The sequence below is a fragment of the Nesoenas mayeri genome, assembly GCF_963082525.1.
Source record: "Nesoenas mayeri genome assembly, chromosome: 7".
Classification (NCBI taxonomy): Eukaryota; Metazoa; Chordata; class Aves; order Columbiformes; family Columbidae; genus Nesoenas; species Nesoenas mayeri.
This window is the reverse complement of record NC_137551.1, coordinates 23556519-23579562: the sequence shown is the minus strand read 5'-3', so window position 1 is coordinate 23579562 and position 23044 is coordinate 23556519. Positions and strand designations below refer to the sequence as shown.

General features: G+C 36.6%; 1 protein-coding gene across 1 annotated transcript; it reads left to right on the top strand.

Moving 5' to 3' along the window:
* Positions 1-764: 764 nt before the first annotated feature.
* On the top strand, positions 765-21073 carry LOC308042650 (uncharacterized protein; the record flags this gene model as incomplete). The annotated part of the gene is made up of 11 exons (XM_080348237.1): positions 765-880; positions 8343-8418; positions 12066-12197; positions 13042-13165; positions 13596-13651; positions 15011-15071; positions 15671-15746; positions 16731-16832; positions 17366-18283; positions 19128-19238; positions 20376-21073. 11 exons carry the CDS (start codon positions 765-767, stop codon positions 20686-20688), a joined length of 2085 nt encoding a protein of 694 aa, XP_080204363.1. The 3' UTR covers positions 20689-21073.
* Between the last annotated feature and the right edge of the window lie 1971 nt (positions 21074-23044).

The window sequence follows — 23044 nt, the reverse complement described above, 5'->3', positions numbered from 1 at the left end:
AGGGCTTCACCTGACACGAAACCTCGCACCGAGAAAAAGCGCACTCGCCCTTTTCCACCCGCGGGACCCCTCACCGGTTGCCGTAGCAGCCGCACCCCAGCAGCCCGTCCGCCGACACGCCGCCCCCACGACACCCGCAACGGCACCCGAACACACTTCCCGCCACCAGCCGCTGCGCGTGCGCCCCAGTCCCTCCCCCCGCCCCACCGAGCACGCATGCGCCCCGGCGCGTGCCCCCTTCACTCACGGGCTCGCCGCGCACGCGCAGGAGCAGCTCGCGTCCTATTGGCCGGCAGCTCATCGCACGCTGTGCAGCGGTGCCCCCGTTCATCGACCGGCAGCCGCCGCGCACGCGCACTCCTCCCTCCCGGGCAGCCGGCTGGCTGCCGCGCAGGCGCAGTCGAGACCGTTTCGGGAACGCGCTGTCTCGCAGCAACCTTCCTCTGCGAGGGAAATCCTGTCAGGGTACGGGCCGTCCGCAGCCCCGCTCCTCCCCGCCCCACGGGCCCTTCCCTGTTACCGACCCCTGCTGCCACCCACGCCCGCTCCGACAGCCGACTGCCCGGCCCCCGGCAGCCAGGCCGCGACCTGCCCCCGCCCCGCTTCTTTTTCCCTCCCCGGAGCTCAATCACCTCCCGCTACGAGAGCGCCCCGACAGGCCTCGGGGGCGGTCCTGCCCGGGATTCCCTGCGTTCGCGGGGCCAAGCGGGTTGAGGAGGGAGCCGCACCCCGGCCTCAGAGGAGTCTTCTATGCGGCGGCGGCCATGGGCCCTACGCGGCGGGGGGCAGCCCCCCACTCCCCTCTCCTCCCTGCCCTGGCCCAGCTGAGGTCGGCGGGTGCTGGCAGCGCCCGGGATCCAGCGGGACCGGACCCGCCAAGGTTAAAGTGGGGCAGGGAATGGTCCTTCCCTTGTTGAGGGGCCGGCCTCGCCTCTTGCAGCTGCCTGAAGTTTCTTCTCGTTGAGAAAAATGTAGCTGTGGGAGCACAAGGGCAGAGCAGCTGCCCCGAGCCACAGGAGAGGGACAGAAGGGGCTGCCAGAGCATCTTCATCCCTGCAGTGCTGCTGCTAGAGTTAGAGAAACCTGCTGCCTCTCCTCTCTGTTTCTCTTGGTCTCCTGGAGAGGAGAAGTGAGTTGGGTTTTTTTCCAACTTGTTTTACTGTATCCGTGGAGAAAATAGGCTAGCTTGCAAGCTGCAGGACTTGTTCAGGATGGCTTCAAGCCCCAGCTGAATGGTTTATTTTATAATACTTGAGAGTCAGCCCTGTGAGGAGGCCCACTGATAGAGAAAGGTTAGCACCGTGTTAACTGCGCGGTTCTCTCTCCTCTGCTGCAGTGCCCACTTTCACCGCTGTCTCCTGCTCTGCCTGCTCCTGCTTTCAGCATGGTAAAGAAGAATACTATCCCTGATGGGTAAGTATGCCTCACACTAAGCATGAGGCAGGAGCAGGCATAATCCTGCCTACAGAGAAGGGGTGCTGACTGCCCCAGGTGCTTTCTTGCCACAAGCATCTTCACCACCTGCAGCCAGGTAAGGTAGGTATCTTCTCCAAGACAGGAACAACACAGCCCTTCATCCCCCAGGTGAGTATAATGCTCCAGCCTGTTTGTGAACACTTCATCAGTCAAACACAGTCCCTTCTTCCTAATCTCCTTCACCCCAGGTGTATATGTACTGGGGAAATGGGAGAATAGTCCATCCTTCAGACTACTCAGATGTTTACAACCAGGAGTGGAGGAAGAGCTAATAAGATGGGAGGAGGTATTTGGATGCATGTCATCAAGGACTATTTTAATGGATTTGGGTCCAGAAACATCCTGCATTTTTGTTTTTAGCAAGAGGACAACAAAAATGTTTTATCAGCAAAAATAAAGACCCCCAAATGCACTATATGGGCTTTCTGATTACTTGATTGGGAGTGCATATGAGGACCACAGAATGATGTCATTTAAAGCAGACAGTTCTATTCTCCAGCTCTACTGAAAAAAAAAGAAAAAAAGAAGGAAGTACAAGTTTGGAAGTTCAATGGATGTGTTACAATGTACATGTACAAACTTCCTGGATAGGAGGGTGTGCTGAGATATAAAGGCACCCTGTAACATGGCAATAACTTGCAGTTTACACATTATTTGAGGAAGGGTTGACATTTTCCTGGTTTCAGGGGAAGAGATAAGTTTATTAAGAACATTATTGGGAGGAGCAATAAAATACAAAAAGCATTTCCTGCAAAGTATGCTTTTCCTAAAAGTGATGAACAAACACTTAAAAATAACTTAAAGAAACTTTAAAGTGTTTTTCATAGCTGACAAACTTGGGGATTAAAATTTAGAAAAGGTATTTAAGCATGTTTTTCTCTAAAACTTTCTGTGAAATTTCTGTTAAAAGTTGGACAATACTGAGCTAAAGTGGGTTAGGTTTGCAAACAGTGATGCAGAGAGCCTGAAAGAATAATTGTCTTCCTTGTTTTCTTCATACTTGGAAACTATTAGTAAAACTTTTAGAATTGGGTGCTCATTTCTCATTCCTTTTTACCCCAGCATTTGAACTGGAGCAGCTTTCAGGCTGCGTGCATTTCTTCTCTTAAGTATAGAAGAAGCAGTGGACTGTACTTTTGGCTTCTATGATTGGAAATTAATACCTATTTATCGTTCAGGGAGAGAAACATCTACTGTGGAGGAATTGGTTATAAAGTTAGTGTTACCATGTGACAAAGCTCATGATACTGAAGTGCTTTGAGCTTCTCCAGATACTCGCTTTTCCGTACTATTAACAAATCAGGCTAGACATCAACAGTATTGGGATTTTGGCAGTAAAGGAGTTTAAGGAATTGTCAGTCTCCCAATCTCATGCAGCAGTATATTGATGTAATTCTTGTGCTAGCACAGAATATTGTAGTTTTTCACTGTAAATTAGTTTAGGTGACTGGGAAGAAAATAGCAGTGAACCCTGGAAGAGGAGTTAAGGAAAACTAATTTTGAGCTAGGTGATCCTGCACATGCAATTTACTGGCCCCAGAAATCACTGTTGGTAGAAATGAGATTGTGGTACACTAGAGCAAATGGACCAGTCTAGACGCTAGCGTGCTATGGAAGTACCACTTGAATCATATCAGTATTGTAATAGCAATAAATCTAACAGTAACTCTTTTGTTTTTAATGATAGTGCAAGAGAAACACTGTAGTAGATAAACAAAAGAAAGTCACACTACATATAGACATTTTAAAAGATTGTCTTTCTGTTACTGCCTCAATTCTTTGTACGGTTTATAATAGTTTTAATCTAAATGTCACCATGCTAGTTAAAGCAATACAATAAATTTGAGGTTTCAGTTCAATTAAAAGTAGCTAGGTATAGTGCAACTAAACAAGAAATGGTGATTATTTTTAACTGGTCAGCTAATACTATCGCCTTTTACAACGCTGTGTCTGCAGTGTCTTTGAAGTTGCCTTTATGTAAGGGTTGTGCTATAGCACTGCAAAACCTTGCTAGATATCAGCTCTTTGACTGTACTCGGCACCTTAGGTTATATTAAAGTGGTATTAATTGTCAGTGTTAGCGGTGGATCTGCACTACCAGTCTTGTACCTTGTTCTTCTTGTCCTAATCGTGTTTCTGTGTCCCTGTCACTCAGCCCTAGCCCAGAACATTTGATCTGATGCTGTTTGCACCATCTTTGTTCCAGCAGTGAGAGGAGAAGGTGGACTGAATGTTCTTTGCCTGGATTATTATCTTGGTTTTCAACATACCTTTTAGCTTAACTAAAGAGGTTTCAGGATGAATGCTACACTTTGCCTTACTCAAATTTACTGTAAGCCTCCCTTTATTCTGGGCATTTCTATAATGACTTCTGTTAGCCCATGTGAAGCTGGATGCTGCTACGCCGGCCCTGTTGATGATCCTCATTTGATTGGTCTTGAAGCTGCTTGGTTTTTAAAAGTGTTTTTCTAAGTTTATTGCTGTTTGGTTTTTTCTCTTGTCCTTGAACAGCAGCCATTTCACTGGTTGTTGCTGTTCCAAAAGATTTTGCTACTAGATTCATAGCTTAATCTAGATCACATAGCTCATAAACTTTTACTGGGATGCATGAAGCTAGTTTCTTTTCTGTTGTTTTACTGAATAATTCTTGATTTTTAAGATGAAAGTAAAAGACAATAAAACATGATTTCTTTTCATTTAAATAAAAAGAGATAAGCAGTGTAATATATTTTCATGTAAAACAGGCTCAAAAACCTCTAACAGATTAGCTGTAGTATCAATAATAATTCCACTTATTTATTTAACTAGAAGCCATTCAAGCATCACAGACATTTCAGAGGGAAAGGAGAACAATATTTTTAGTTTGATTTTAACACGTTTTCTCAACCAAGGAGTGTTTCTGTTGTTTAAAACAGCAAGCAAAAATCTGCCTGTGTTTTAAAATAATTCATGGTAGTTGGGGAGCGATGAAGACAAAACATGATAGGAAAGTGGGAAGTGCAAAAGCTAAATAGTTAAATAATTTGTTAATGTATATGTTTTGTTGATTTTCAGGTCTTGATCTGTGTGTAGTCCATGTCACTTTTTTTTAAGTGCTGTCTCTCTTAAGTACTTAATTTCAATCTGCTGGGTTTAATTTGAGATAATTTTTAGTTATGCAACAGTATGCTGGAATTTTTGTTTAAAATATCATTTTAAAGATAAAGTGGAACATGTACCTTTTATATTTTCTGATGAGGAGTCACTTCTGCTCATTTTCTACCATAGCACTGTCAGCAGCTTTTGAGTTTGTTGCTGATTTTGCAGATTTTTTTCTGGGTGGATTTAGATGGCTTTAAAAACAGGAGAATAAAACCTCAAGTTTATTAAGGTCTGACAACAAGCTACAGAATCCTGGTGCATTGTTCTGTCGATCTCTTAATCTGAAAAAAGTTCAGAATTTTTACGAAGTCTTTGTTATATTGCTAGTTAAAAAAAATAATATTTTTAAGCTTTTAAAAAATGATTTCTTACTGGCTCATCATTGCTCATATTTATGATAATCACGGTGGTTTTCCAAGAGAAAGCAGGTTAAAAAAATCTGAATTTTGTAATTTATGGCATCTTTTAAATGGTCTTACTACCTAAGGTAATTGGTCTTTTGTCGTTGGGATTTTTTTACTTATGCTTTCCTTCACAATGTTTCTAAACATGTATATGTGAATATGGCTTGCTATCAGATTAAATCCTAATTTTGTAAAGCATTTTGTACATTTTATTGGTAGAGGCAACATCAAAGAGTAATTGAACTAGGTTGGAGAAAATATACTGCATTCCTGTTTTATTTCTATGATGGCATTTGCAGCACTTGTTTCCGTATGTCTAGGTACAACCCATTTTCTAATTCTATTTGGAAGTTTAAGAGCAAAAGCAGGAAGAGCATTTTCTTGTTTTAAATCACAATATGTAATTTCCAGAGTTATTAAAATGAGCAAGACACAGGAGCTGGTGTTAAAACTCGACTTCTTCATGAATTTTAACACTAGTTCATATTAAATGTACATGTAACTATGGTTTATGCATTTAGTGCCTTTCTAAGAGGAAGTGAATGAGATAAAATTAAACTATGCACAGGGCAGATTTCACAGTCTTTTTGTATGTTTTGTTTCCTCTTTTTTTTAACCGAGCACTTCTTGCAACTAAGGTGTTTCATTATGTTGTAGTTTTTGTTATCTTTGGTAATATTTTCTGTCCATTTACACTGTTTATTATGTTAATTGCTTCATATACAATTTATCTATCTTAAACTAGGATAAACGGAACATAGTCTCAGATATTTGTTTGCATATTTTACAACTAATCTGCAACTGCCAGACTCCAAAGTTTACAAGCCTGAAAATTCACTTGGGAAGTCTTATCAAGTTAGACACTTTTCCTCTGTCATACATGATGTGTAACTTTTTGAGCACTGCTTTTCAAACTATGGTGATTAAGAATGTGGGTTTGTTTTTTTTTTTGCCTGTATGTAACTATCCTAAGCTAAGGGAACAGATGAAGTAGAAGACTTGTTCCCTCATTGCAATCATGAGATACAAAGGTCTTGCAATAATTTGGAATTTAGTAAAAGGTTTTACTGCAAACACCTGTCAGTAGTTTAATCTCTAGCTAGCCCTTATACCTTCTCACCTTGTGTCTGTCTTCTATGTGACAGCTGTTTGCAACAGCTTTCCTAAGGATGAGATGTTATTTCTCTTGTTATTCCATTTGTTATCCATTAAACTAAGCATCTATATGTCTATATTGTTAGCCTCAGTCTGTTCTTTAGCTCATGATGAAGACAAAAAAGATAAGTTAGTGCTAAAGACATTAAAGTATATTGTTACATTATTTTTTTAGTATCAATTATGCTTACAGTCACCATGCTGTAAGTGTTTCCTTTGCTACTTCCAAGCATCTACGAATGGTAACATTATTTGTATACTATGGCAAGTGTAATTGTGGATATTTCACAGAGTTTATCCAGACAACATGTAGTTTTTGTTACAGTCCCATATGGAAATTGTGAACAAAGCAAAATACACAGTATTTAATATTCTGTATAGTATTCAGTTTATTTCACAAATGATGTGGTTTTATGGAAATCAGAAAGGAATCTAAAAGCTGTTGGATATTCCATTTAAAGGGAGAGATTAATTTAAACATTAATTCAGAAAACTGTAAGTTAATGGGCACCGGTGTTAAAGAATCTTAGGAAAATGTTTTGTATTTTAATAGTGGAAGTACAAGCTGAAAACACAAAAAGGCTGTGTAGATTTTAATTCATCCAGCTGCATCCTCTGAGGTCATAGTGACAATCTGTTCTCACATGAGGAGGAGAAATAAAAGTCATACATTTAGTAAGTTACCTCTCTGAAGGTAAAGTTGATCTGCTCACTAACTTGTTTTCCTCTTCAGATAAAGTTTTTTATACTTTCTAAAAATCCTGAAATCTCTGAGATGTGATACATCAAGAGTTTTTTCAGTACAGTGTAGGATTTGTGAATGCCAGTTGTGTGTAGTTTTACAATTACTAGTATTTTGGGTGTTGTAACAGACCTTCATATTAGTAGGGAATTTTTGCTAAGTTTTGGTGTGATGGAATATTTTTCAAAGTACCAAGAGAAAGTGCAGTCAAGAATGTTTCTTTGAAAAAGAAGCACATTACAAATTAAACACATTTGCAAAATCTAGAAGCTTTGTATTTTCATTAAAAGTAAACTTTGGATTTCATTGTCAAATAAATGATTTATATGCTCATATGACAACTTTTTTTGATTCAGCCAAGTTGAAAAATTTCCACCAACTATAATATAATAATAGTTTTTTAGCTATTGAACCGTACCCATCTGCTATGCTTTATATTGGTGCTACTTGTGTGTAAATGCTGTCCTACCATTTTGAGGGAAGAATTTTTTAGAAGTTGAAGAAAGGAAAAAGACTGTTTTCAAATGTCCTGGTGATACCTTGAAACCACCTAATGGAATAATTGCAGATTTGGGGACGTAATTCTACTGTATGATAAGAGCAATCATGCACATTGTCTCTAAAAACTGTTTTCTTTGTGGTAGTGCTCTATGATAATGGAGATTAGATGGTTTATGGTAATAAAGATTTGGTTTATTATGGCTCCAGACTTTAAACTTGAACTTCATTTAAGCTGGATAGTGTGCTAAATAAGCTTCTGCCCTTATCAGTGCTGTAGCAATATTCTGTTGATATTCTTCCAGCATATTCTAGGCACCTCTGTGTTTACTTTATCCCAAAATTCTGCTAATCTATTAATTTTATTCAAATATATTATAACATAATTTTATACTTATTCTAGAAATATCTTAGTTTCGTGGTGAAACAGGCAGGCTACTAATGGAAGATTTTTTTAAAAAAATATTTTACTTATCAGGATTTAATTGGTCATTTTTTTCTAACTTGTGCACATCAGTTATGATTGGTTGCTTATGTGGTCAAGGAATTTTAGGAACCATTGGATCCTGCTGTTTGGTAACCTAAATCTGTATAATATGCTGGTAGCTAAATGGCCTATCATAGAGAAAAAGATAACTCTTGTATCTTTCTGATTGGAAAAGTTTGAAATAACTGTTATATTCAAACTCTGTGCAGTATGGCACCAGATTGCCTGATATTTGTAAGCTACTTCATATAGTTTGAAATAACTGCTGTTATAATTTTAAAGGAGCCTAATTTTTATGTGCTTTGTTTTACTGAAGTTTTAATCCTAAGAGCAAGTATATTTTTAAAAGAAAAACAAAGTTTTACATGAAGCTGCAGGTGTCTTCTGTTAAATCACATAATTTGAAATAATTTAAAAATAAATATTTGTTTCATTACAGATGGCGGAGTTTGACACCAGTTGGACAGCCTATACCAGGAACAAGATTTATTGCATTCAAAGTACCTTTAAAAGGGGTATGTATAAAAAGTAACTACAGATTAACTCTATTAGACACAGTGCAAAAATAATGAAAAATAAAATGAATATTCATATGAACTTCAGGAAAGTTTTATGAAAAATAATTTATTCAGATTTAGCCCTTCCAGTCATCTGCTAGTGGCTTTTTTACATCATATTCTACATTTTTTTCTCTTTCTTTTAAAATTTTGATTTGATGTTACCTTTTATTTATCTTTTACAAATCATAAAGTCTCTAATTATTCAGCATGATTCATTTGGTCACTATTAAGTGGCCTAAATCCATGATTTCATTTAGCATCTTTTCGTGACTGTTATAAGAAAATCATATGGAAGGGATTATGATTTGAATAACAATCTAGGGCAATGTAAGCCAAAATACAATATTACAGGAATCAAACACTCACTAAATGATAGCAGCCACTGCAGGACTTCTAAAATTATAGATTCACATTACAAATGTAATAAATAAAAAAGCTTCAGTGATCTGGAGGAGTGCAGTGTATTTAAAAAAAAGAAGACTTCATAGATTTATTAATGTGCTAATACTTCCTTTAGATCCTTACTAACATGGAATGCCATCTTAATCTGTTAAATATGCTGAATCACATCTTTTACTTCTTTGTAGCAATACAAAATGTGGAGTCTCTTTTTTAGACTCTTCAGTTCTTTGGTAGATTGAGGCATACAACAAATTTGGGCAAATTAGGGCAAACGTATAAATTAACTCTTACAAGTCCTTGCTTCAGATAAAGAGGAAATAAAAGTTTCTACACTCTTAAAGTTCAGTGGTTAGACATAACCATAGCAGTTAAGATTAAATATGCTGTCTAAGCTGCTGTCTACAGATTGCACTCTAATATTCATATACAAAAAATTTGGTTCTTCAGGTATCTTAATGCCCATTACATTTTCAGTCACCATTCAGTTCACTTTTATCAACAACAGCTGAAGTGGAATGCTTGCAGGGTTTGCTTCCTGCAGCTGCTTTTACAGCTTTAGTCTGATGGTTTGGTTCCTTTGATGCCACAAATCTCATACTTGACATTTGTCATGTTCTCCATGGTCCTGGTGCATAGTACAATAGCTATATGTCTTTCTACCAAAGACTACCAGTGGACAGATCTAGCAGTGAATATAAAATTCAGTGGATTTATAATTAGCTTCTTTAGTATTGGGGTATTTGAGAGAGGATTTTTTGCATCATGAGCTCCTGTAATTCCACTTGATCCAGCATCCATTTTTTTGCATAGATATACTGTAATAGGCAGGATTTGATCAGTGCATGTATTTCCAGTTCCCTGTCACTCCAGATTTCAGAGGAAAATACTTCATTGCTAACTTTGCTGTTTCCCTGTAGCTCCTATGGTGGCCTGGAAGGAGCTCCGACAGAGATCACAAAAAGGGCAGACATTCTCAGGGAGTGTTCATAGCAATATATCACAAGTAGGCACTCCAGTGTGTTGCTCACGTCCAGTCCTAATGATCTCACTGAGGCACAGATCCCTGTTCTGTGAAGCTCCCTTTGAACTTGGCCAGATATAAAGTCTGGTACCCAAGAAAGCAAAGTCAGTAACATTTCTGTCCCTTCGGTTTTTTCAGTCTCAACTATGCAAGACACTGAAATGACGAGTCTGCCAGAGACCCTGTGCTTGATGCTCATGCGGTTTGTGGCAGAATACACATAAAATGTGTAACTTGCTAAACTCTGATGTCTTTGCAAATATGGTGGAGGTCAGTATACCGATCTGAAAATGCTGAAGAACTGATTGGTCATAGTCTGTCAGAAGTTGTATTGCTAAATTAGTGGAACAGACTTGTAAATATGCAGCAGGTTCCCTCTGTTGCCCATTAAGAAATCAATGATTGGTGATTTTACCCAAAGGGAAAAGGCATTTTTTGAAAAACTGAAAAAATTCAAAAATGTGTTGAAAAAGCATGTTCAGCATTTCAAGACTCAGTGGTTATTGTTTTAGCAGAAGATGTGCTGATAGTAAAGGCTTTAAGATCATGGGTTTACTTGGAAGGATTTTCTGTCCTTCCTTGCAGATCATCACTGTAATGCTAAAAGTAACATTGCAGTACAGTAGGACTGAGCAAGTTCTTCCCCATGCCATTAGAAGGATTTTAGAATTGATAAAAATTTCTCACGTTCTCAAGCCCAGTTAAACACCTAAACTACTGAATACTGAGCAGTCTTTCAAAACAGCCTTTTGTAACACATTTAATTGTTTATTCAATCAAGCAATATGTTCAGAGATAACTTATTTTTGTAATTGTATTCCACCTCAGGTTGTGTGACTTCATGTAGTAAAGGAAAATAATTCTTTAATGTTCTGTCATGGACCTTTTGCAGATTCACCATTGTCACGTCCAAGTTAGCAAGTTCAGTTTCTGATCTTACTACAAGTCACTGCTGAGTAGTGGTGAGATAACTGACTCATGTTCATTTTGTCTGAACCTCAACAACCTCCACTGTTTTTTCAGTAGCGCACCAGTACCTGAAATACACAGGACTGAATACTTTCTATATGCTTTCTACCTACTCTTTTTCGTTCAAGCTTCCTGATGGCATAACAGCTTTGACAGGACTGTCCTGCTGTTTATTCTCTAATTTGGTTTCCTGTCTCTGTTTCCAGACTTGAGATAAGTGTTTGCTTGCATCTTAGATTATAGTCTGTACAGTCAAAGGAGTAATGGTTAGTTACGCTATACCATCAGTGAATCTAGGAGGTATGTGGTCGGTGGCTGCCTTCCTTTCCATTAGTTCTGAGTCCAGTCTGCTTGAATTTCTTGTTGATAAAGGAACTGAGAGGTGGTCGAGGCTGCTGCATCTTTTGCCACTGTCATTACTGGTTGTGGCTGAGCCTATGTCAAAAGGCTCTCACAACAGACAAGTACATTATTCAGAGAAAATCCAGTCTTGCGTACATGAGGCATTTTCATACCTAGAGTGAAGAACACATTTCCAAAAATACAGCTACAATAGGGTGAGTAAACATTTTTCCCACTGTTTCTATTAAATGAAGTTACTTATTCATTACCCACCAACACGCAGCTTTCTTAGTCACCATATTTTAGTCTTATTTAATAATTCGCAGTGCTAAATGACATGCAAGTACACTCTGCCAAGAGGTGAAGTAGGGATAAAAATGTCTGCACAGTGTTTGTGGGGAGAAAGTTAAAACCTTTGAAAGAAATGAACTCTTGTATCGCAACTCATAATGTTTTATGTGAAATACACTGTTAATTTTGTGTTATTGTGCAGGATAAAGTATGTTTGGGGGAAAGGGGATTTTGCTGTTCTAATTTTTGCAGATGTTTGGTTACTTAAAGATCAGTATACACATGCTGCGTTTTGCAGGATTTTTGTGTCTATCAAATTAGTGCTTATTTTAATAATGTTAACGTCATACAAGTGGAAATTCTCATACATTTTCTTGCATGTTCATCTGAATACATAACAAATTCTAGCTTTCTTTTTATTTGCTTCCTTTTTTTATCCTTATGATACACGGGTATGGTTCTGATACTGTAAACATCTCTTTTGAATACTGATATTTCCTAGTCCTAATTAAGCAGCTGAATTACAAATGTCTTGTTATTAGAACTTAAAAAGAAAATCTTTCTATTTACATTGTAGGCAATTAACCAGAGGCTTACCCCAACCCAGAAGTTTACACCAAAAGACTTAATTGCTGCAATGAAAGCCCTAAATGTGGAACTTGGATTAATTATTGATTTAACATATACCACACGATACTATGAAGTTAAGGTAATATAAGCATAATAACAGAATAGTTACTGCAACCTTTGTTTTAAAGTATTTATACATTTACTTACCTTGAATTGGAATAGACAAGTGAGCCATCTATACTTATTTTGTGTTTTGAAGATAAACTAAATGCTTTATTGCAGAGGAAATAACTCTTTCTCCCAGCTAGGAGGATTTGTGACTTATTTGTCTTATGATAACTCAGAGTAATGGATCAAGACTTTGGTGCCAGGCACCACAGAAAAGATGCAGAAGGCTCACAGTCTGTGCCCTGAAGACATTCTCATTTATCCCTGGGGTCTTTATTTACTGGTCTTCACTAGCATCCATGAAGAAAGAGTACACTTTTAAATTACTTTACTAATCTGAAATTTTCTACTGTTGTGGTCCAAACAATTGTCATTAATCAGACTTCTGTTGGAGGAGAGAATAAATAGTAGTGTTATAACTGAACGTTAATCTTTTAATGTGCATGGGCTGTAAGCATTTAAGTGGTGAATATGTGAGTATATGTGCAGTTGTGGGTGGAAAGGACGAATATTGCTCATAACTGTAAAATGGGTTAGAATGGAATTACAAAACTCTGTGCTCTTCAGCTAATGTGCTGCCTTGTTAGTAGGGATGAATAAGTTTTCTGTAGAAACTGTTCTTTGAGATCAGTCTTTAAGGTGGAAATGTAAATGGTAGTTTCTGAGAGTATGTCTCTACAGAATTGTGTCAAGATCATTTTCAGGTTTCTTTGAACTACTGTTTTACATTGGCATTATGTTAGATATTGCTTAAGGTTTTTCATTGATGCAAGACTTCAATTATTTTTACCTTTTTTTTTTCTTCATGCCACTAGGATTTACCTAAAAGTGTGCAGTATAAGAAACTTTATACCATTGGACTTGAAGTCCCTGATAATGCTACTATCCTACAGTTCAAAAAATGGGTCAGAAAATTCCTATGGGAAAACGCAGGAAATGGTAAATAAATTTTTAACTGTTTGTCCAATATTGGAGAACCATTCTTTCACGCTTTTTCATGCTCTTTGCTGTGGTTACTTTGGCTTTTTCTGTGAGAAAGCAGGGATATTAACTGCCCAAGTACACACAGTTTTCACTGCAGAGTGTAACTGTGGTTTTGCTGTGGATGGTCAACTCAGTTTTGTGAAAGAACTCTGACCTAAATCTCAGGTATGAGAGGCTGAATTCAAGTAGTGGGAAAATTAAAAGGTGTGAGAAGAAGTCTTTGTCCTTGCTCAGGAATTCGGTGTGTAGGTTCTTCCTTTGCTCTTTTTATTTAGCTTAGGGAAGTTACTTGGAAAGTATTAGGTTTTCTTCTGGTTTTGATCTAATGATGTCTGGTGTGACAAAGAATACTCTGTATTTGAATCTAATTATTTCTGATTCTCAGAATTGAGAGAACCAATTCCTAATTTGTTACTGGATGAAGACGTGCAGTTCCAGCTAGTAAGGCAGTTTTGGCAGAATTTATGTAACTTGAGAGTTGGGAGAACTTTCATTTTGATATTAAGTCACTCGTTGTAACTTGCCGTCTGTTTTCGATTACCCCTAAGGTTACTCAGGATTCTTCTTACAAAAAATTTTTGGGAAGTTGGGTTTTTAGTGTCTGAGTTGTTAGGATACCAACTTATAATAAACTTATATGGTAATGTGACTGTCCTGTTCTGTGGCAATTACATTTTTATCTCATGCAAAAATTTATCGAAGTCCCATTTCAAAGACCAGAACTTTATTCGTCTGATGATTAAAGGTTTTCTTCTGAAATCTAGCCTAAAACTCTCAATCAGTTAATATACCTTTATTCTCATGCCAGTTTTGCCCTTAAGTATTGCTGTTCCCCATACCCCCATTATTATTATGTTCAGTATCTCAGATTTGGTTTTACAAACTAAATAAGACAAGCTTCCTAGAGCCCTTCTCATGACCTTTTTTTGTGACCATCATAGTAGTCTTTTCTATTTCAATTTGATTTTTTTTTCATTTTTTTCATGAAATATATGAAATATATTTTCATGAAATATATGAATTGTATGGGGATAGTCTGGATGCAGTTTTATCAGTGCCTTGCATGACCATATTAGTCTTTTCATATTTCTGTTGGAAACACCTCATTTGAAACACCCTAATAATAGTAAGTTATTCTGCTTTTTCACCTTTAGCTGCTTAGTATAACCTGGGGGCTTAGGCCAGGGGGGCAAAGAAATAAAGAAAAAAATATATTTATTTAGAGGTTACTGAGACCCACTAGAGTGCTTCTTTTATCCATGCATGAACCCAAATTCCTCATCTCTATGGTTCATCCCAATAATGATCCAAATTTTTAGTCCATTTAAACGAATTCTTCTAGTAGTTTATTTCATACTCCTAGACACTAGAGGCATTATGCATATTTTCTCATATTTGTAAGTTTTACAAGAATGCGTAAGTTAAGTTTCTCAATTTTGCATTTGCTTGTTTAGATTTGCTTTCAAAACCGTATTTTATTCTGTTTCTTCTGTTACTGCAGTTCTGGCTTTACTTCTTCACTTTACCTCTCATCACTCCTCTTTTCATACGTTCTGCAGAGTTAATCTCAGTCTTCTCAGGTTTGGAAGTACGTAGTAAGCTAACTGCTGCTGGAGATCCAGCAGGAAGAGAACAAAGTCTGAATTTGTCTGTTCTTGTACAGGCTTGATATTTTGTAAATAGCAAGCACTATTTATCATTACTTTGCTAGAAAAGTACAGCTTTTTTTTTTTGTCTTGCACTGATTTTTTTAGTAATTTCACTTTCTGAACTATTAAAGACTGTTTTTCTTTTTGATAGAGAAACTCATTGGCGTTCACTGTACTAATGGAATTAATAGAACAGGCTACCTTATATGTAGGTAAGGATTGTATAAAAACAAAAGTCAATGATCACAAAATCTAGTGTTCTTATATTAATCTTAGATCCCTTTGGGACAATAATCTAATAATATTTTTCTTCAGATATCTTGTAGATGTTGAAGGCTGGGATCCAGAGGCAGCAATCCAAGGTAATTATACAGTGTGAACTAAGGCATATGTTGGCTTGTAATTCACAATTACTGCAATTGTATTCGCAGATACAACAATTCTATTTTAGTATCTTTAGAGTTATTTCATGTGCTGGCTTCCAATAGATGATTTTATCTGACTGTTGATTATATTCCAGGCAAGGCTTGAGCATTAGCAAACTGACAGCATTGTAGGAGTCTGTTTCAGCTGCTTATAATAGTTTTTTTTTCCTTTTGCTTTGAAAGGTTTTCAGTCATAGGTTGCCACCACTACTAGTTTCAATTGCTCTAAAAAATGCTGCAATGATGCTAGCTTGCTGAAGTATTTAGTGTCAAGTTAGAATTCTTTCAAATTCAGCATCTCGTGCTGAACACAAACTTGCCTTTCACATTTTTATGGCTCAGTCTGAGCACGTTTCATTAGACTTGTATCTTTTTTATTCCTTTAGCTTTTGGTGATGCTAGAGGTCATCGCATGGATGGTCTTGTGTATCTCACAGATCTCAGAACACAACCAATGAGAAGGTAAGCAAAAGCCTTTAGTTGTATGGGTAAGATTTTCCAGTATGTCTACTGGTATTTTGGAAAGTTCACTTCCAGTTACAAGTCAAAATTAACCCCCTCTTAAACCTTTAGTATGCAACTACACATTTATTGCAAGACTTCTGGTATGAATAACACAACATGCAGTGTACTGCCTTTGTTCATCTTTTGAATTTGTATGGTTTGAAAGATTTTTTTTTAATCTGACAACTACTGTTGACCGTTGGTGTGGTTTTATCATACTATGACAAGTGTATGGAGTCTGTATTCTCTTGTTATACGCTGAAAGGAGCCACTTCAAAGATTTATTTATAACCTCTATGATCTGCCTGCTGCTATTGGCATGGTAGAACCAGATGTTAAAAAAAGAAAATACAGCAGTTTTAGGAATAAAAAAGTATAGGAAAAACTACCAAAGTGGAAGATTATTCTCAACTCCTCTATTCATAGAACTTGTATCCCTGCTGTGTAAGAATTTCATGTTCATAATATTTACCTAAGGACAGCTAATCTTTACCTCTTTCTAAGTTATTTGTGTCAAGGATATCTTGTAGGAGTAAATGGTTTTTAAAATAATACCTGGCTGATTTATTTTTAGTTTAATTGAATGCCATGTGTATTATTGTTATCATTGTTTTATAGTCCATGCATGATGATGTTAGTCCTGTGTCAGATTTTTTAATAGGTGTAGTGCTGGTCTCACATCCTTTAGGATGTTATTCCAAGCTTATGAAGCTTAGGTATTCTCTTTGCTTTCCCTGCAGCCCTTCCTCAAATAAATGCACAAGATTAAAATTTGCTAAGTTACAAATATCTGTAAATTTAAGTTAACATAAAAAAAATTCTGTCATTCTAAACTGAGGAATTGTATGTGGTTTTTCTTTTGGTTTTTGTTGGTTTTGTTTTGTTTTTTCTCAATAGTACGTTTTAAAAAAGGAAGCTTATGTGAGATGTTTTTATTCTTAGTAACCTTGGAATGGATGTATGGGATTCAGATGAAGATATTATTCCCCCACCACATGCAATGGAAGAACCTGTAGAGCGATTCCCAAATGAGGATTTTCAGGGGTAATAGTCTGAAACGTGGATTTAATAGTCAGAAAAACCCACATAGTGGGAAAGATAATTGTTTCTTATTGAAAATACTATAGATACTCTAATTTAAAAGAGATTTTATTAATATAGCCTACTCATGCCAAGTATATTTGCAGAATTTGATGAATCAGGGAAAAGATAAAGAATGAATGTGTGCTATTAGAAGTCCATAAGTAATTAGTTCGCTTGCAAAAATGTAGAGTCGTACTTTGTCTATCCTTTGTTATTCTACAGTAATCTGCAATTATTTTTAATTAATTTGAAATCACTGTTTTTGCCTGTTTCACAAGTGCTATGGAATTCTAATTAAACATTTGTCACAGTTTCCACTATGACACTGATTAGTTTTATAATATTACAGTGTGGATTCTTAGTAGCTTTGATACCTCTGTATTTCACTTGCAATGTCTTTCTTATCAATCCTTAGTTAAAAAAACTTGTGTTCATTAATGACTTGTAACGCTTAAAAATATTATGTTATACTTAAGACAAAAACTTCTTTACAGGTCTGGGAAAAGATTAAGAATTTATGATGACCACTCTCACAATGATTTGCAAGGACAAATGCAGTTGAGAGATTTTGATTTTATTAACAAGGGACCTGGACAAAGACGGAGACCGCTTCATGACCATCAGACTCGGGATGATTTAAGAACACCAATGCAGATGAGAAATTGGGACTGCAATAGAGAACCAGGACAGAGGCGAAGACCCTTTCCTGATCACCAGTTTTATGATGATTATCAAGAAGACATGCAGCTGAAGGACTTGGACTTCAGTAACAAGAGACCTGGAGAAAAGTTGAGGCCTTTTCATGGACACCAGTTTCATGAGGATTTACAGGCAGAGAGACAATCAAGGGACATTGAATTTAAGAGAGGCCGTGGGCAAAGGCATAGATCTTTTCCTGACCATCCATCTCACAGTGATTTGAAGGAAGACAGGCAGTCAAAGGATTTTGATTTTGGTAGCAGAGGCCGTGGCCAGAGACGAAGAGTGTTCCATGATCACCAGTCTCATGATGAATTTCAGACTCAGATGCAGTTGAAAGAGGTAGATCGTGTCAACAAAGGTCCTGGCCGAAGACTGAGATCTTACCATGACTATCAGTCACATGATGACATACAGCCACAATTAGGGGATTTTGAATTTGTTAATAGGGGTCGTGGGCAGAGGTTGAGACCTTTCAGTGATCACCAGCCTCACAATGACTTACAAGCAGAGGTGCAACTAAAAGATTATGATAATAAAGGTACTGGACAAAGACACAGACCTTTTCATGACCATCAGCCCTATGACAACTTACAGGAACAGACTCAGTTAAAAGACTTTGATTATGTTAATAAAGGGCATGGACAAAGGCCAAGACCTTTTCATGGTCATCCAGGTCACGATGACTTGCCACGTGAATGGTGTTCAGACAGGTAAAGCATTCTTGAGCTGTAAGAACAGAATAGGAGAATAAAAGTATAAACCTCAGCACTTTTAAATTAAACTTAAAATTAATTTATTTCCCAAATAAATTAATTTGAAATCAATTAATCATCCTTTTAAAATCATATAAAAATGATCATTTAATTGCCTTTTTTTTTTTTACTTACAGAAGGGTTTGATGTAAGCTGGAGTGCTGCAGCTTTGAAAAATCAATCTTTCCTAAATTAGAAGGTTGTGCTTCTTTAATCTAAAAGCTTATGTATTTCCTTTACTGTTTTAGAGACAGCTTGAAACAAAACTCTCTGTCTTACTTTGCTTTGTATAGAAACTTACATTTAGAAAGCAATAATCAAGACAGAAGAGGATATGAAATTTTATTTATGCCCTCAGCCAGAGATAAACAGTAATGTCACAAGGAAGTTTGACTTGCATTTGCTTATTTCATGAGTTAGTAGTTTGTTAGAAATCTCTTTGCTTTAGAACATGCATCATATTCTCCCAAATACATATATCACTTATTAGTAAACCTATTAGAGTCTGACATAATATTTCAAAATATTTTTAATATTTCAGAACATAGTTCAGATATTTGTTGGACTTTGACAAATTTGTTGGAAGTTTGATTTAGTCTCTTCCATTGTATAGCTGAAACAGAGGATATTATATCATTACAATGACATGTACCATTTCAACGTGTTAAATTAATACAATTAAAATTTTAAGTAAATTTTAATTTAAAGTAATATTTTTATCTTATTTGATAAATGCATAGTTTTCAAAAGCTTACAACCACTTGTAATCTTCTTAACATGTGATTCTTTTGCTTATTTGCAGAATTCAGTCTTTTTCTTCCCATGAAAATGCACCAGAACCTCATTTCCCCTCATCTCCTTCACTTCAGAGAGATTATGGATCTGATAATGAAGACTTTGAAAGAAGTTACAGGTAAATATCAGATTTCATAGCTTCATAGGTTGTTTTTTGATGGTAAGTCTGTTATTCCCCCAGTTTTCTAACTAAAAAATACACATAAACTGTACACTGTAAAAATTGATGTTAATATTTTTGCCTAAATTCAGTTTAAACCATTAAATCTGAACACTGAGCAAATAATATCGCTAATGTGTGGTCCGTCTGTATTGTGATTATGAAATGGTTTGAGATTTCCTGATATTAGCCATTGACATGACAAGCACAGTTCAAGCTAAGGTACTACAAAATATGAACAGCTATTGCCAGTAAGCAAGAAAGCAAAATACAGATGCTATATTTGACTCTTAATTGCTGTCTACAACAAGGTAATGAGTTTTTCTGTGAGGGATGGTCAGACACTGGAACAGGTTGCCCACAGCAGCTGTGAAATGGCCGTTCTCTCCGTCTGTGTCCTCAGAACACAGCTGGACATGGCACCTGCACAAACTTATCTAATTAGACCTACTTTGAGCAGGTGGCTCTAGGTACTTCCAGAGATCCTTTCCAGTTTAAATTAAGCTGTGGTTAACTGAGGGAGAAGATTTTAAAATGACAAAGATTGTTCTGAATTGGCTTTATAGACCACTTATTTTACCAAGTAAGTAAGGTACTTGAGAGTAAAGAGAATGCAAACCAAAAGGTATTTATATTGTACATGCATTTTTAGATCATTCCATATGTATTTTGTAGGAGAGTGATTCTTCTATTGCAGAAAAATTAATAATTAAAATATCTGGAGGTATAAATTGAAAGTATATTATTGCCTGTTGATCCTATGTACTAGAGAGCTACTATTACATATTATTCATAAAAATGAAAACATTGGCTTAGGAAGAAAAATGGCCCCTAGGTAAAGGAACCTTCAGTAGACAGGGAATTTTAATTAGAAACAGCACTTGAAACAAACATCTTCCAGTAGAATTACTTACTGTAAAGAGCTATGATTGTAATCATTAGAATTGAAAACTTAAGATAAACAAGTTTGTAACATCCAGTACAGAGGATTTTAATTTTGGGGGATAAACCCAAGAATTTCTAATGGTGGCCACCAACAATAAATCATCTGTTTTATTTCTAAGGATTTCACTGTTCTTATTGTTCTTATTACAGTAATCGACCAAATTGTCCTGAAGACAATAGAAGAATGCATCCCTCAGATGAATTTACTAGGGGAAAAAACAGATTTGCACCATATTCTTCACGAACAATGCATCCATCTTCATCTGCACACCAAGAAGATAGTTCAATAGACTATGAAAAAACACCTTTTCAAGGTGAAACTTCCAGAGAGATGGAACAAAGCAAAAGATTACCAGCTGTAACAGTTGATTACAATTATGGTCTGCCATTAGGTTGTAGACCTGAAGATGAAGAGAGAACACATTATGATTTACCTCCAAGAGAACACTACAACTGGAACTGAATAAAAAGGACAATGTTTGCTCAGCTTAGACTTAATTTTGCACATTTTACTTTGTATGTGGACCAATTTTTTTTTTTTTTTAGATGAATTAGGAAAATGCAAATTTCAGTAGTAGAGAACTGGTCAATATTGTAAGATTAGCTTCTACTGATGTTTGGTTCTTTAAATTTATTAGGGTCTATTTGTTAAGTGTAGTTGGAGACAAGGTCTGAGTCCACATGGAATTAAAGTAGTCCTTCCTCTTAGTGAAATTGGAACCCTGTACCTTCAAACAACTTTCTGAGTGATTGCAGTTGTGGTTTTTGTTTTACATTTATTTAAAATTATGTGATTGCAGGATGCAAAAGTAATAATAAAATACTAGCATTGAGATTATAGGAAAATACTATAAAACAAATGAAGCAAAGTTATGTCTACTTCATCCTTTAATCTCTGTAACATTGCACTTTGATTCTAGATTTTATGTACTGTCAACAGAACTGACCTATTATAGTTGCACTTTTTTTTTCAAAGCAGAATTTTTCCCAGATTGCTAAGAATGTGGAAGCTGATGGAGTCTGAATACTCCAAATGTCAAACTTGCTTTTCAGTTATCTGAATATCCCATCCTGATTGTATATTTTTTTTCTACTCCCATAGGTTATATATGTTTCAGAATAGCCAAGTGCAAGTAAATTGCACAATTTTCTCAGCAACACATGCAAATGAGGTAGCTTATGTATCATCAGTTTACAGTGCCTATATATTTACAGCTCCATGTTTGTCAGTCATATCTGTCTTACTCTCCAGATCTATTTTTTACTAGTTTTTTTTACAGCACAGCAGAGTGATGTATTCAGAATAGATGAATAAGCTTTTCAGGTAAGTTACTTTTACAAGTCACGTATTGAACAGTCTCCTCTGAACTAGCACTTCAGCGAGTCTCAAGAAGGTGGTGCAATAGACGGGAACTAAAGTGACACCAGCAGCTGCACAGTAGTACCAGGAGCTCCTACTGTGGATAAAGGTATCTTAGCTCATAGGATGGAAAGCAGTATTGATGTAATACTTAGGTAATTTTTAAAAATTATATTGTTCATTTTTACATTTTAATAAATTAATATTTTAAAGGCATCACAATAAGAATAAAACTAGACCATGATAATAAAATAAGCAATTAAAATCAATGCTAGATAGTTAATTCATGCAATTAAGAAACTGCCTCAAAAGCAGCATAGTTTTAAAGCATAAACCAAGAGAGTTATAGGTATACACTGGAAAAAAAAAAAGTGTGTATGTGTTCATAGCCAGAACCCACAGAGCTTTTTTGTCTTTTAGCAGAAGTATAAACCCCAGATTTCTGAATTCATGGTTCTATGACTACTAAATAAGGACTAGATTTGAAAAATGTGGAATATCTGGCAACTCCTGTTGTTATGTAACACATGCAAAAAGTTCCCAAAATCAAAGGATTCTGTGAATACAAATTCAAACTGCAAATGCTCCATTGCCTTTGCAACTGGTAGAACAACTTTGGCTTTATTGTACAAAGTAAATAGTTTTCTCATTTTCACAGCAGCTAGTCAATTATATTTCCCATTACATCTCTGATTGTGAGCCTCATTCATGCGATCTCAGGAATGAAGCTCTTTCTATATAAACCGGTTGGGGAACTGAGCACCAAATGTTCAGAAAAGGCATTTGTTCTTTCACTTTCCTTTTTGTTTGTTTGTTTGTTTTTGAATGGGGGTTAAGCTGAGACTCTATCTAGACTTGTTCATTTGGATGTGAGGAAGGTCTGCAATATGGGCCACTATAGTTCTAGATTTTTTTAAAAAAACGACAAAAAAATGCACCCTGCTATTTTCCAGACAACTAAGAATTAGAGACTGGTATTACAAGCCTTTTTTTGTTTGTTTTCTTTGTTTTTTTTGTTAATATTGTGTATGCAATATTCAGACAGTGAATAAAGAGCAAGCATTTCCCCTTTGTATCTTTGGGGGTTTGAATTATGTATTTTAGGACTGAAGTGACTCTACAGTCAATCCTTCATTACTTCAATGGGGCTGCCAGGGCTGCCTGGGTAACTGAGAAGCTGGTGCACTGGAAAGCTCAGGGCAAAGAGAAATGTGGTGTACGGAGTTGGGATCAGCGGTAGCTGTTACCAGTCCTTGGTCAGATCCTGCAGGACCCTTGGAGGGTTTAGACATAGTCAGGTGGTGGTGTTCCTATTATCTGACAAAAGAAACATCGCTTCTGCAACTATGTTGGATTCTTCTTTTCAAGCAAAATTAATAGATGCGATGTTTCCACAAATAGCTTTGAGATGACTATATGAAAATAGCCAAAGTTGAGTTTGTATATTTATTTTATTTTT